The 15313-nt window shown below is 33.7% G+C and overlaps 3 protein-coding genes across 3 annotated transcripts; 1 reads left to right on the forward strand and 2 right to left on the reverse strand.

The window, feature by feature from the left end:
- Positions 1-201: 201 nt before the first annotated feature.
- On the reverse strand, positions 202-7696 carry LOC110998484 (GPALPP motifs-containing protein 1). The gene is made up of 6 exons (XM_045630272.1): positions 7430-7696; positions 5152-6264; positions 4132-4441; positions 3107-3247; positions 2120-2195; positions 202-1705 (listed from the first exon to the last, which is right to left on the reverse strand). Exons 2-6 carry the CDS (start codon positions 6257-6259, stop codon positions 1553-1555), a joined length of 1788 nt encoding a protein of 595 aa, XP_045486228.1. The 5' UTR covers positions 6260-6264; positions 7430-7696; the 3' UTR covers positions 202-1552.
- LOC110998485 (phosphatidate cytidylyltransferase, mitochondrial) lies at positions 6314-7433 on the reverse strand. The gene has a single exon (XM_022267162.2). It carries the CDS (start codon positions 7379-7381, stop codon positions 6371-6373), a length of 1011 nt encoding a protein of 336 aa, XP_022122854.1. The 5' UTR covers positions 7382-7433; the 3' UTR covers positions 6314-6370.
- Positions 7697-7821: 125 nt separating the features above from the next.
- LOC110998491 (COP9 signalosome complex subunit 6) lies at positions 7822-11208 on the forward strand. Its single transcript, XM_022267169.2, has 6 exons — positions 7822-8286; positions 8603-8734; positions 9025-9176; positions 9410-9575; positions 9826-10019; positions 10269-11208. The coding sequence occupies exons 1-6, from the start codon at positions 8043-8045 to the stop codon at positions 10407-10409; spliced, it is 1029 nt and encodes a 342-aa protein (XP_022122861.1). The 5' UTR covers positions 7822-8042; the 3' UTR covers positions 10410-11208.
- Positions 11209-15313: the final 4105 nt, after the last annotated feature.

The following is a 15313-nucleotide window of genomic DNA, read 5'->3' on the forward strand; positions in this document are numbered from 1 at the left end:
AGAGTAAAAACATAAAGTCAAATATTAAATTGTTCATTGAGTTGGCGAATGCACAGATTAAGACTTATAACAGTGCAATTAGACTGATTTAGATCCATGGGCGTCGCTAGAATATTTCATATATTATACTTTTTACATGTTTACAGAGCAAATATGTGTATACACCATAAATATAAGTTTTATAGAAAGGAGAAAGTGAAATAGAGCCTTTTCAAAGATATATTTACACAAGTTTACATTTGAAATAACAAAAACTCGGGGTGTATTGTACATACTAGACTTAAACTAATAATCTTCGTTTACAAACAATCATTGCAAAATGCGTTTTACAACTGTGCACACAATGTCCAACTTTTACATTCGATAATCGATTAAGAAAGAAATAAATGCTTTCTTACTACATTGTAAGATTCGAGTATCTTTTCTTAACACAAGAAAACTATAAGATGTTAAATGTATCGCGTTTGGCTAATAAATTTAGATTTTTGGCAAAGTCTTTGAGAAAACAATAAGTCACATTATTCGTTTGGATTTTACTTACTTTAAAGTAGTATCGCCTGAACGTTTTGATACAAAAAACCTTGTCGAGGGATATGAAACTCTTTCATATAAAGCAGTTGCTTTTTTTCAGCCATCATTACTATGTCAGACTTTTTTTCGCATAGTCGCGATAAATTAAATTTTCATATAAAGTATTTTCGTTCAATAAGGCGAATATCATTGAAACATGACAGTCATTAGGGAGCTTTCAAGTATTACTAAACGCAATTAAGGGGTAGGAGGGTTTTGTAAAACGTTACGTTGCGTCACAAGGATCAAACAACGTGTTACGTGACATTTTTTTATTTTTGAAAAGTTAGAGCCCTTTTTTAATGCATATGGAATACAGAGTACTATTACCTGACCACGACTGGGTCATGGCAGAACGGCACAAACTTATTCCGTTTGTATACGCAGACGTCAACGTCAAGAAAAACGTTATAGTGCGTTACGGGAGGGAAAGTTCTAAAATCTTCAAAAATTGCATTCCGTTATACGATCCCTTAGTGGTCATATAAATTACTTTGAATTGTTGCAATGTATTATAATAAGATGTATTTAACAACGTCACTTGTTAATTGACTTCTCATTTTGAACCAATATATTTATAACATATAACTCTACTTTCTAAGCCATAATAAAATAATATTAACTAAAAATGCAAACACCTTCAATAAGATGATATAAATTGATGTAAAACCTGGTTCCTATATAGGAATTAATTTTAATTTAATATTAAAACAAAAACATGAGTTGACACGAATTGTTTCTGAAGCTTTTTCACGAAACATTGACAGTATTGACAATTGAGTATTGCATTTTTTGTTATTGACAAATGCTCTCATTGACATTTTGAACTTGTCAGCTTCTATAAAAAAAAATTAAGAAAATATAAAAAACATTTAGAATAACTTTTAATTTACATCTTTAAAATAAGTGGCCGTTATAAAAAAAATAGGATTGACAGCGGCAATTCAACAGACAATACACTAATTTATTAACTATATTTGTGTTATAAAAACTTAGCATCGCCGCGTGAAAACCTCGTATTTAAGTCCTGTGCCTTCTTGATGATCGATTTCTTTTGGGCCTCATCAAATTTGTTCACTTGCAGGTCTACATCACGGCTGAATGGACGACGCTCTTTCTTATCTTCTATTTCCTTCTGTGAATAAGGTGAAGTTACTTAATACAATTCCAAGTGTATTTCTAAAGCATTACTTTTATAATATATTAAACAGACTCTAGAATATGTTGCATATTCTTTAAAAATGTGTCAGCTCTCTCTGTGAGAAAAATTTTATGTCTTTATTCATTTTAAGTAAGTGTAAGATTTGGGAAACCTTTTAAGTAAATATACGTGTGTTAGGGTTCCCAGCTCTTCCATAACAAACATAATTACTTAAAATATCATTATTTAACCAATTCGTTTTCTATAAGTATTGTTTTAAAAAAATCGGATTTAAATTCAATTCTACAGAATTTTAATATTACTTCACCTTATGTCGAACTATATGAAAATATTCGCGTTTAATGTGTATTTACATATCAACCTTATGCTTAAGAATTATATAATTACCTTCTTTTTCTTCTTCAGTTTCTTTTGGTGCATTTCCAACAAACTCTCATCTCTTTTATGCTTCTTTTTATGTCGTCTGTAATATATAACATTTAAGTTATGTGTAGATTAGAAGATTAAATGATGTTTAAGTATCCTATAAAAAATATCAAATAATTTTATTGCTAATTGCGTGTTCTTCTATCAATACGTGAGATTTAAGTCTTAGTAGATCCTAAAAAAAAATTACAACTAAAGTAGAGATTGTGGAAAAAATATATAACTTTATCTAATAATTGAAATGGCGTGTAGCAAATAAGAAATATAATAGTTCTAATTATATAATGTGGTTTGGTTAATAATACCTATTATTAACCAAACCACACCATTTCCAAAGGACAAATTTTAAGTGATTGATTGTTGATTTAATGGTAATCCTGAATTAATCCATTAAACTAAATTTTTCTAATATTTTCGCAATACATATTAGAAAAAATATAAAAAATTGCCTCTCTAATTTAAGATAGATTTAACGATTTCGTTTCGATTGCATTTTCTTAAAACACTTTAGTTTATACGGAAATTGAAGAGATTTGTACTATGGTGTAAGCAATAATAATAATAAAAATAGTTGTTAATAGTTGTGACGTGTAAAACTTTTTTGAAATTAAAATAAGTAAATCAGTGGCGCTACAACCTATTTAGGTTGTAGCGCTCCTGACCTCAGATTTTTGAATCTGTTTCATGATGATTTTTAAATCTAATAGGCAAGTAGGTGATCAGTCTCCAGTGCCTGACACACGTCGTCGACTTTTTGGGTCTAAGACATGTCGGTTTACTCACGAAAACATCGTGAGTAAACCTACATGTCCTACCTACATCCTTCACCATAAGAAAGTCCATTGATACACAGCTCGGGATCGAACCTACGACTTCAGGTATGAGGGCACTGCTTTTTAAAATTAAATGATTTATCAAGTAAATTTCATTTCCTACAAAATGTCCTACCTCACGGCTTGTTCCTGTTCTGCATCTCTGTTTGACACTTGCCGATCCTTCGCTTCTCGTTGCAAAGTTTCCGAAGGATCTTCCTCAACTACACCAGAGGCCTTTCGAGCTTTATCTTCTGGAGTGTCTGTCCAGCTAGATCTAGAAGTATTGTTTTATATATGTTCCATTTCCATACAATTCTATTGAAAAAAAATCGAAGGAATATATGTATACACTAGCGGATCCAACAGACGTTGTCCTGTCTACACGTCTTTAATTTCAAAATTTCAATTTTTAATAAGCCATTTTGATGAAAATTATTATTCAAATGTGATGACAATATCTAACGATCCAGCACATGGTCACACACGATATAACACAATGATAACAAAACTTTTTTTAAATTTCGGGACAGACTAAAATTAAAATTCGAATATTATTTAAAATTTGACAGTGCGATGGTAGCGCCGTCTGTCGGATCCAATGTAAAACATTCCAAAATCAACAACAACTAATAAATTGAAAATTAATTAAAAAAACATTGTCCAGCGGACAAAATTGTGAATCTAAACCATTCCCAGATCCCCTTGAACACACACAAAAAATTTCGTCTAAATCGGTCCAGTCGTTTAGGAGGAGTTCAGTCTCATACACACGCACACAAGAAATATATATATTAAGATAAACAGTTATCGTAATGCCTGGAGACTTCTTGCGAAGATTTCTCAGGGCGCTGAAATGTGGCCGAAACCGTAGATTTTTAATAATATTACTCTGATATCGTCCGAGTGGATTTCACACCCTTGTGGTAATGTCAAAATCTGATTTCCTGAAATTTGATTTTTAATATTTTTAGGACTATGCCAAACTTAGTAAATCGTTAAATCAGTTAGTTTTGCACATAAGTGTGTACATACTTCGTTTCTGTTTCGAATTACATATAGATTTAAATGTTTAAAAAAAAAAGAAAAAAAATATATTTCCCTGAAAATAAGTAAATACATAGATGACATAACCAAAGTAAATAAGTTTTATTATCAAACCTGTCAGACATATCTGGTCCCGCTTTTGCTCTAAATCCACGGGCCTCAAGCCCTAAAAACTTAGTTTTTCCCTCCGGCAGTTCAAGCATCCATTGTTCCCGATTCACATCCTTGCCTCTCATGCTATGCCCTTCCAATTTCTTAATCTTCATTTCATATGCCCTTACTTCCAGTTTTTCATGAGCCTCTGACCATTTTTCTTCAGAACCAGCGGGTAAAGGACCAATGCCATCTTCATCTGAACTTTCTTTTATTAATTCCGGACTTTGTTCAGCAAGCACTTTTCGCATGTCAGATGGTATAGTTGGTCCTAAAATGTGAAGTCATTTAAAAATTAAAAAAAAATTAGGGAGAGGATTCTAAAGACAATATAATAACCTAACATTATTTGTATAGTTGTTTTCGGGTATTGACTCTGCAGTACTTTAGAAATCGATTGAATATTTTAATATATCTCTAATCAGCTTACAAAACTAATCCTTTGTGGAGCTTTTCTTTTGCGAACTAGCGAACTGTGGAATCGACTACCGGCCGGGATCTTCCCTGAGAGATACGAAATGCAAAAATTTTAAATTCGAGCGTACTCCTCCCTCCCTTAAAGGCCGGCAACGCACCCACTAAAAATGGGTCATAGACACCCACGACTGCGACGACTGCCTTTTTGGGCGTCCCGCAGGCTCGTTTGCCCCCCTGTTATATAAAAAAAAAACTTTGAAACCGTCAAGATGGCCAGTAAAAACGTGTTACAACATGTGATTGAAAAGGGAGAAAAAAAAAAGTGATGCTGGAATATGTTAAGGACTCAGCCCATCTACTGTTGCTACCATTAGGAAAAACGAAGGAGCGATTTTACAAGCGGAACTGCAGGTGTCCTCACAATATTTGAGGAAGACAAAATTCTAAATAATTGGTTCCCCTCTCTACAACGAAAATAAAAAAAAAAATGGTTGGTCCCTTGAGATTCGTTATAAAGAGGTTACACTGTAGTTATATCAAATAGATAAAAACATTAATACATACCTATATTTCTGACCTTTTCACCTGGTAATTTATTTGTAATATTATCAGGAGACACACTTTTAGTATAGCGTTTCTGCAAATGTGGTGGCAGTGCGGGACCACAAGCATCTAATTTAGGCTGTTCTGGTGCTGTTTTTGATCTTTTTAACTTGTGTCGCAGGTCATTGGAATCAAACTCCTCCTCATCACTTAATATTTCTCCTTCCTCGCTGCTGTCTTTACGATTATTTTTTTGTGTGGAGGAAACTTCTGTTGACTGCGTTTTATGCTCATTTTGCACTTCTTGTATATCAGTTGTACTTGTAACTTCAACAGATATTGCATCCAAAACTTTATCTTTTGACTTTGAACTTCTCTTTTTATGTTTTTTCTTATGTTTCTTCTTTTTGCTTTTGTGCAGTTCTTTTTCTAAATTTAAGAGCTTGGCACGAAGCTTTTCATCATCGGATGAATCAATTTCACTGGATTCTTCAGATTTTTCTTTAACAATAGCTGGTATCATGCTATAATACGATCCTAATTGTACTTCCTCATCAGGACTATCATGATCAATAACAACAGGACTTTCGCTCTTCCTTGGTTTCGGTTGTTCTTGAGGTTTATAAACCTCAGACCTCTTAACAGCGTGAATAGGAGATGGTGGACTATCATCTCTGGGTTTCCTATTATACTTATCAGTGGTTTTGTCTAAAACAATAATATTTTTAGTCTCATCTTTTACATTTCTGTTATGCATAGGAGATCTAGATAACCTGGATCTTGAACTCCTCCTCTGATCCCTATTTAGGCTAAAATCTTTGTGCTTTGATCTCTCCTTCTCTCTTTGTCTCTCATGAGATCTTCTCTCTCTACTTCTATCTCTAGGATACCTAGACCTTATAGGAGAATACCTTTCATGTCTATGTCTATCTCTATGAAATCGATCTCTATCATCTTTTTTTCTATCAAAACCCTTATCATATCTATTAGTAGGGTGCTTGTTTCTGCCAGGAGATCTTGTTCTATTTGTAGACCTAGTATCACCCCTTCCCTGTTGACCATCTTGCTTGTTTGTTTGGCATTTAAAGCGGCCAGTTTCTGAATCACTGCTTGATTCATCAGATAACATTTTTCCTAGAAGCAAACAAAAGGATTTAAACAAACTAAGTAAAAAATACACAGATTACTTATATACATCTATTTAATTCTATATATAAAATACAAATAATATGAGGAACAGCTAAAACATTTTAGCTATCTTCTTAGCACTGTACCGAATAGATTTTAGAAGACCTGCAGTGGGTATGCCTTTTAAAGATTGTCGTATACTGGATTGCCAAACTATATCTTTGAGTATCTGCCTTAAAATAACAGCGCAATCAATATCATATGCAACTGCTCTCAACACATCCTCCATATCCTGTTGGGGTCCACCATGATTCCAGAACTTAACAATTCGTTGTTGTGGAACCATAGGCAATTGCATAAGATGATGCAGTTTAGTTTTTGGACTTAAATCTTGATGGCATTGTGCATCCCCAGTTGGAAAATCAACATAAGCATGGAAATGTTGCAATATTGGGCGATATAATTCTCTAAAACTGAGTAACTGGGGTTGTACTATATTCCTCACTTTATTTTTATTTTCACCAAAAGTCATGCGAAAATCTCCAGCATAACTAAGATTTGATATGGCAAAATAAAAATCATATTCTGAAAATGTCTCAGGCAAAATCAGTAAAGCTGTGTGCACTGCTGATCTCAAATTTGACTGAAGTGCATTTTGCAGTTGTGAAGATTTTGTTTGTTTAATTATTTCCACAGGTTTATGCAGTCTACCCGCTAGGTACAGGTAGTTCCAATCCAGTAGATCTGTAATTAAGTCTTTTTGTGATACAACTCCATACTTAATTGTTACATTTTCTTCTTTCATTTCAACCAAGGTATTGAAATAGACCTTAGCACCCCATTTTTCTTGAAACTTTGCAACAAATCCTTTGCCCAAGAAACGAAGAGCAGAGTAATGAGAGGGATTAATTTCAAGGTTTGCACCATGCCATCTATGAGAGTTATCTACACAGTAAATCAAGTCAATCATGTTATGTTTCTTCTCATTTCCAATTTGAGGTTTAACCGCAGATCCATAAGCAAAGCAAAAGGTAAAGTTTTGAGGAAACTTTGATAGCATTCTATAATAAAGAGGTGATATGTCCTTGGCGGCCCCTACAACTTTGGTCGCGGTTGCTGCCATTGTGGTGAACTCCGTACGATAGTAGCAAATAAGAAAATATCTTCTAACCTGATGTTTTGTTTTCTTACGATCAACTTTATATTTAACCAATGAGCATGTGTTACGGATACTTCGATATTTTAGAGAGTTATCTTTGTTGACATTTGTAAATCCCGGGATAAATGTAGATAAAACTTATTATTTTATTGAAAGCTAATTTACACGTATTACATAAATCGTTACGCTTAAAGCGTAAACTAAAAGCTATATTTCACGATAACACAATCATGATTGGCATTCCGCCATTCATTATTGAACATCATTTTTAAATAAAAAAAATCTGACGTTTTTGACACTGGCAGTTACTATTTATGCGACGTCTGAAGGTTGATCAGCAACACATTAATGCTGTCATTTTACTCGCCGAAGAGGTGTCAATGTCAAAGCCAAAACTCATTCCAATTTCATTAATTTGCAATTCTTATTTCTTTGTCATCTTACTATTTTTGTGATCGCCGATTAGTTGAATAGGCAGTTGTTGAGGAGTAAAAGATAGTTGAATTTAAAGTGCAAAATTTTCTATTAAACCGCATTAAGATTTGCTTATTCCTACCTGAGACTATGGTTTACCCTTATATTTAAAAATAGTATTGTTGAACGACAAAGCCCATTTGTTGCAATTATGTCTAGCGCTGATAGAATTGATTTTGAGATGGAAGTTGAGGTAGAAAGTGCTTCATCTGGCCCATCAGTAGACGTTCCTAATCCTGCTTCTCCTGCAGCACCTCCTCCGGGAGTCAACAAAAGTGTTGTAGTTACAAATGCTTCGTCTGGTTCTGTTACCGTGTCACTTCACCCTTTAGTTATTATGAATGTTTCGGAACATTGGACCAGATTACGTGCTCAAGAAGGTTCTCCGCAAACAGGTTAATATTATTATAATTACAGAGTTTTAACTTGGCTTTCAGCACACAGTCCATATTATGAGGTTAGTTTGTTTGATGACGGTTCAAACATTTGTTTAAATTTTTATGTAGAGTGGACCTTATATATAACTTTTGCTACATTTGATTAATTTATGTAGATCTGAAAAAGAACACTGAATGTTTTTACATGGCAATTACATTTTATAACTTATAAATGAATGTGCTGTCTTCTTATGTCTTTTTCTATTTAAGTTCTATTTTTTATAATGATGTTTAAGTGTATTATTTGTAATGAGTTATTTATACCTATTTTCAGTGGTTGGAGCACTAATAGGCAAACAAAAAGGAAGAAATATTGAAGTAATGAATTCATTTGAACTAGTATTTAGTGTTATTGAAGGGGATATTGTTATTGATAGAGACTACTATAATTTAAAGGAAGAACAATGTAAGTACAAGAAAACACATTCATCTTTTTATGAAGAAAAGCTTTAAGTTCACTATTCAGTTAGTTGTGTGTATACACATACACAAAAAATCATGTGCTGATTACTCTCCTTGTGTTCATGTGGTGGTAAATCATGAGCTTGTGTAATTAACTACTTTTTGTGAATACAAGCCCAATTACATTGTATTTTTAATACCTGTAATTGTCTGCACATTTTCTATTACATTTTCATAATTCATGTCTAAATTTTGTGTAAATAAGCATTGTCTATCCTTTATCACCTTTTACAGTCAAACAAGTATTTTCTGAAATGGATTTCCTGGGATGGTATACAACTGGAGAGACTCCGACTGAAAGGGACATTGCAGTACACAGGCAAATTTGTGATATTAATGAATGTCCTGTTATGTTAATGCTACACCCAGGTGGCAGGAATGGTGAGGTAAATACAACTAAAATTTAATTACAGGTGTAAAGAACAGTGAACGTTCAAATGGTGACCATTAAACTTGGACTTCCGTATAAAATACAATCACAAATCTTGTGATAACTATAATAATAATAGTAATTTTTTTTACAGACACTGTACAAATATGTCCTTGAATTAAGTTTTATCTTTAACCAAATGAGGTATAAGATGCTTTGATATTTTTTTAATAAAGCTAATATTTTTAGCAACTGCCAGTTGATCTATATGAATCAGTAATAGATGTGGTGAATGGAAGAGCAACAATGCTACTTGCTCCCCTTACATATACTTTGGCTGCTGAAGAAGCTGAGAGAATTGGTGTGGATCATGTAGCTAGGGTATCATCTGGCGAAGCAGCATTTAACAGCTTAGGTATGATTATAAACAAATATTTTATGAATCACTTGATTTTTTAATTAATTATTTTTTCTGGGTTGCTGAATGAACAACAAATCTGTTAAACAAATAAATTTATTTTAATTAAATTAACGTATAATTAATAGCCTTTTTCTTTTGTTTTAATACCAATTAGTACCTCAAACACTACAAAACTGTTTTAAAATGTTTAATTTTCACACAGAATTAAAACTGATATTAACTCAAGATTTATGTTTTATTACAGTCGCCGATCACTTAACAGCCCAGCGGTCAGCTATAAAAATGCTAGTCTCAAGAGTAAGAGCAGTACTCAGTACAGTACGGGCAATAAGGGATGGTACTTTGCCTCCAAGACCAGCGTTACTTAGAGAAGCACGAGCTTTATCAAATCGCCTGCCTTTGCTCACATCGCAACAGTTTCGCACACATTTCTATAATGTAAGTAATTTGATATTATAGTTTTAAGATTACAAAAGTTAACAAAAAAGTCTTTATAATGAAAACTTGCTAATCATTATGTAACATCAAAAAAATTATACTAAGTTCTATTACTATACTATGTATATGCAAAACTTTAAAGAACTAAACATTTTAATAAAAAAACTATAAAACTTTATGTTCCAAAAATACTAGCTAACAGTCATACTTGTTAACTCCCATTTTATAAATGTTATGTATTTTCCTTAGCAATGCAACGATGTGGCGCTCATGACCTACCTGGGTACAATCACTAAGGGATGTAACGCTATCAACCAGTTAGTGAATAGATTCAATGTGATGTATGACAGACAGGGTGTGGGACGGCGCATGAGGGGTCTTTTCTTTTAGGGGGGACGCTAAGAGCCACAGAAAATGTCAATTTATTTGCATCTATTTAGTTTTACCGTAATTTGATTTCAAAACTGTTTTCGTTTCGACCATAGGTTTATTATCGTTCAAGTCTGTTTTATGAAATGTGCTCGTCGTGAAAATGATAAACTACATTGTATTGAGGACTTAAAACGATATTTGTTGCCATAGCTATCACATTCCTCTCATATGGAAATAATATAGTAATAGTTACGAACATCTCTTTTGATCACCCTGTAGACAAGGGCTAAAAGGCATTGTCTTTCAACCAAGAAACGATTAAAATGTGCTGTATGAACAAAAGATAAGTTCTAAGCACAATGATTCAGATTTTATAAATTCACTTACTATTTTTGCAATGAGAAAATTTTTTGCATTGAAAATCCTAGTGGAGAGACTTAAAACGATATTAAAATATAATTTTTAATCTGTTCGTTACTTAAGCGTTGATAACATTTTCTGTGGCTCTATGACTGTATTTCAAGATGACACTTATTAAAATATATTTTTTGACTTTCAATTAGTAACCAAGCACATAAACTATTAAAATATGGTCTTATAGTTTATGAAAGAGCGCAGATAAAAACTATTATGAACATTCTTTGTTATGTAACATGCTATTAAAATTGACAAGTCAAAAAGCCATCATGACATTTTTTACATCTTGAGATATTGGCCAAAATGGTTGACGCCCGTTTACTCCTAGGATTAAGTTCTCATGTTGCTGTAATATTTTAGAATATTGTGTACTGAAACTTCCAATAAAACGTTATGAGTCTGTATAGTTTCATTTGTAGTTTATGGACCTCATGTCTCATAGCTCTAGTCTCTACCACACTTAGCAACACGTCTGGTTTGTATGATAGAAACTAGCTGCATTCAACAATAATTAAGAAAAAAAATCTGAATAAAAAAGAGAAATTCCGAACTATGGTTGAGTTTCAGAGACGTTGCCTGGGCTTTGGACAAGTTTAGAAAATTCTAGTTTATTGTCTATAGACTAGAAACAATAAAATAGTTTCTAGTTTGATTATAAAGATTTTTAGCGGTTAACTAGAAAACGCGGGAAGCTTCGAATTTGGCGGGCGCGATTTTTGTTTGAATTTTCTGTAAAATAATATTTTTTAAAAATTTAGTGATCAGAATAGTTAAATATTGTATATATTTATAATTTGTATTATTATTTATATTTTTCTTCTTCTTTCTTCGAGTTTTGGTAAGCTTTTCTGAGTTTTATGAACGAGCCTCCGGACCCGGGGGGCACGGCGCCCCCCGCGGTTGCATTTATCACCATATCTAATGAATCCGGTATGGATTCAGACTGTTCTTTGGCCTCTAAAAGGAAGCTGAAGCGCAGTCACAGGCAAAATTTACATAAAATGTGCAAACATTGCAATAAAAGGAAACGCAAAAGTACTACAGAACACTCTAAACCCTCAGACAGTCATTCTTGTCAATGCACAGATGAATTTGCTGAGACCACTGTGACACCACCAACCAACAATTTGCCTCCACCTAGTCCTTCCACAAATAAGACAACAATGCCTCTTTCCACCGGTATATCTTCTAAACCCACCACACAAATTGGTAGGGCTAGTTACGATGCCAATGACCACGGCCCGTTTGTGGTACATGTGCAGAAAGTACAGTCTGCTGATGATGATAGCACAGTTTTACACCCAGTTGTATTCGGGAGATTTTTAAAAAAATTTCTGTTTAAAAATATTGTAGATGGTAGTTTAAAACGTATTGGCAGAAATAAAATGACATTAACTTTTAGTAAATATACAGACGCAAACAGCTTCATAAATTCAAACTGCTTACCAACTAACAACATGAAAGCTTTTATCCCTACTTTCAATATTACAAGGATGGGTTTGGTTAGGGGAGTACCAACGGAATGGTCTCCTGAAGATATTATGGAAAACACTAACATACCCATTGGGTGTGGGGAAATTATAAAAATCAGGCGACTTAATTATAAAATCATGGTCAATAACTCACCTACGTGGAAACCTTCACAAACAGTTGTTTTTACATTTGATGGACAAGTTTTGCCTAAACGGATATTTATGTGTTATAATTCTATGCCGGTTAAATTGTATGTGTATCCCACAATTCAGTGCTTTAATTGTTGTCGCTTTGGGCACACCAAGGTCCAATGCAGGTCAAAGCCCAGGTGTTACAAGTGTGGTCAAGGCCACACTGGAGATACTTGTAATGTAGAGGAAGACCATGGTTCTTGTTGCTTATGCTCTGGGCTGCACTTTGCTTCAAGCAAAAAATGCCCAGAATATGTGAGACAAACAGATATAAAAGTAACAATGGCAGAGAATAGCTTATCTTATATTGAAGCGTCAAAATTACATCCCCCAATTTCGAAATCATTTGCTGATGTTGTATCCTCTCTCCCAAGTAAATCTCTTCCTGGTGGAAATACAGTATTGCCTGGTTCACCACCTCCACGTACAATATCTTATAAAAAAACAGTCTTCACTAAACCCAGAACGCCTCCTCAACACAGTAAAGGTTTCGATCATGTAGCACATGAGTCTCTTGTAAGAGACTACAATATGCCAGAGCCTTCTAATGGATGTGCATTACCATCATCGCCTAATGCAAATTCACAACAGACAATAATAGAGTTAATTACTACATTAATTAAATTACTTTCTCAACCTAATTTATCTATACCGTCCCACGCTGCTAATTTAATTAATTCCTACACTGATAATAATAATGGCCAACATGGACAGGTTAGTTCAATGGAACTGCCGCAGTATTATAAACAAAAAGCATGAAATTATACACATTATAAATAATTTTAATCCTTTTATTTTTTCTTTATCTGAAACCTGGCTAAAGCCAGATCAGGTATTCAAAATCCCTGGTTATTCTTGCTTAAGAGAAGACAGGGCTGATGGGTATGGTGGTGTATGCCTGCTCATCAGAAACTCAAGCATCTTTTCTTCCTTTCCTCTTCCTTCACATAGTAACAGCTTTTCTATCATTACAGCTATTGTTGATGGTATCTGTTTTGTCTCTATATATGTCCCTCACCCCTCCTTGCAAATATTCAATGAAATTAAAAACTTAATTTCAGTTCTCCCTCAGCCTTTCATGATTCTAGGTGATTTCAACTCTCATCATACATCGTGGGGTAGTTCAGTATCAAATAGGTACGGGTATGAATTATTGGATATCTTAGACATGTATAACCTGTGCATTTTAAATACGGGTTCTCCTACTCGCCTTACAAAGCCTGGTGAAGTAATTAGTGCCATTGACCTGTCCATCTGTACTCCCAATTTAGCATCTTCTCTCTCTTGGTCTACTTTGTGTTCATCTTACAATAGTGATCATTATCCCATAATCATTTCATTTCCCTGTAAAAAAAATAGTAATATGTTTATTAAAAAGTCTCGCCTTAAACACAAAATCATAGACTCGAAATGGAGTCAATACAGTTTATTAGTAGAAGAGAAACTGAATAATTGCTCAGAAGATAATGTCACAAATAGTAATTATTTACAAGATGTTTTGTTAGAATCGGCTGATAGTGTTTTTCCTAGGAAAAAGCCGAGTAGTAATAAGTTGTCATCTCCACCATGGTGGGATGAAGAATGTACCACAGCTATTAAAAAACGCAAGGCAGCTGAGCTTAATTATCGCAATGATATGTCTATGGAAAAATACGAGGTCTTAATGAATGTAATGAAAGAGGTTAAAAAACTATTTAAAAAAAAGAAATCTGAGGGTTGGAGGAAATATTGTAGCTCTTTATCACCTGGAATAAATTCTTCTGTCATTTGGCGAAATATCAAAAGATTTAGGTCAGCTATCAATCCTTCTAACCCGTCGTTGCTTCCTATAGAATTAGCTGATCAATTCCTTGATCGCTTGGCTCCTCCTTCTGCTCCAGATCTCATCCACTCTTCTACACAAAATAACTCTGATGTTGTCCCTTCCTCATTAAATCTACCTTTTACGCTATTAGAATTAAAAGGTGTATTAAGTTACGTTAAAGACAGTGCTCCTGGGGAAGATGGGATCCCATATTCCTTTTTGTCTCACCTTGGCGAAAATGGATTAAATTACTTTTTAAATTTAATAAATAAAGTTCTTTTGACAAATGACATACCGTCATCTTGGCGAAGTCAAATAGTGCTGCCATTTTTAAAACCGTCTAAGATTCGATCTGATATTAAATCATACCGTCCTATAGTCTTGTCATCGGTGATAACAAAAGTTGTTGAACATTTAATTAAAAATCGGCTTGAATGGTATATAGAAAATAATAAATATCTGTCACCAACTCAGTTTGGATTTCGAAAAGGTAAAAGTGTGTGTGACAATTTAGGCATATTAGTCACGGACATTCGTAATGCTTTCTCAAATAAAAAGTCAGTAGTCGCAGCTTTCTTGGATATTAATTCGGCTTATGATAATGTTTTGTTACATATTCTAAAAAGTAAATTAGATAAATTAAAGGTTCCTTATTTTTTAAATAATTTCATTGTAAATCTTCTATCAGAGAGGAAAATTATTTTAGATGTTGGCGGCCCTTACATGCCTAGTAGGCTGGTATGGAAGGGTTTGCCACAAGGGTCTGTGCTGAGTCCTTTATTGTACAATATTTATACACATGACCTAGAAAACTCTATCGGAGATTCAGTTAGTATATTACAATATGCCGATGACTTGGTTATTTATGCCTCTGATAAGTCTGTAAGTAATGCTGAACAACGTGTCTCGTCCTCTTTATCTTTCCTAAAATCTTGGATGGATGCAAATGGCCTAGATCTGTCTCCCTCAAAAAGTACCGTCGTACTTTTCACTAAATCCAGAAATCCTCCCTCACCAACTATAAGATATGATTGCGA

This window comes from Pieris rapae, chromosome 12, assembly GCF_905147795.1.
Source record: "Pieris rapae chromosome 12, ilPieRapa1.1, whole genome shotgun sequence".
NCBI lineage: Eukaryota > Metazoa > Arthropoda > Insecta > Lepidoptera > Pieridae > Pieris > Pieris rapae.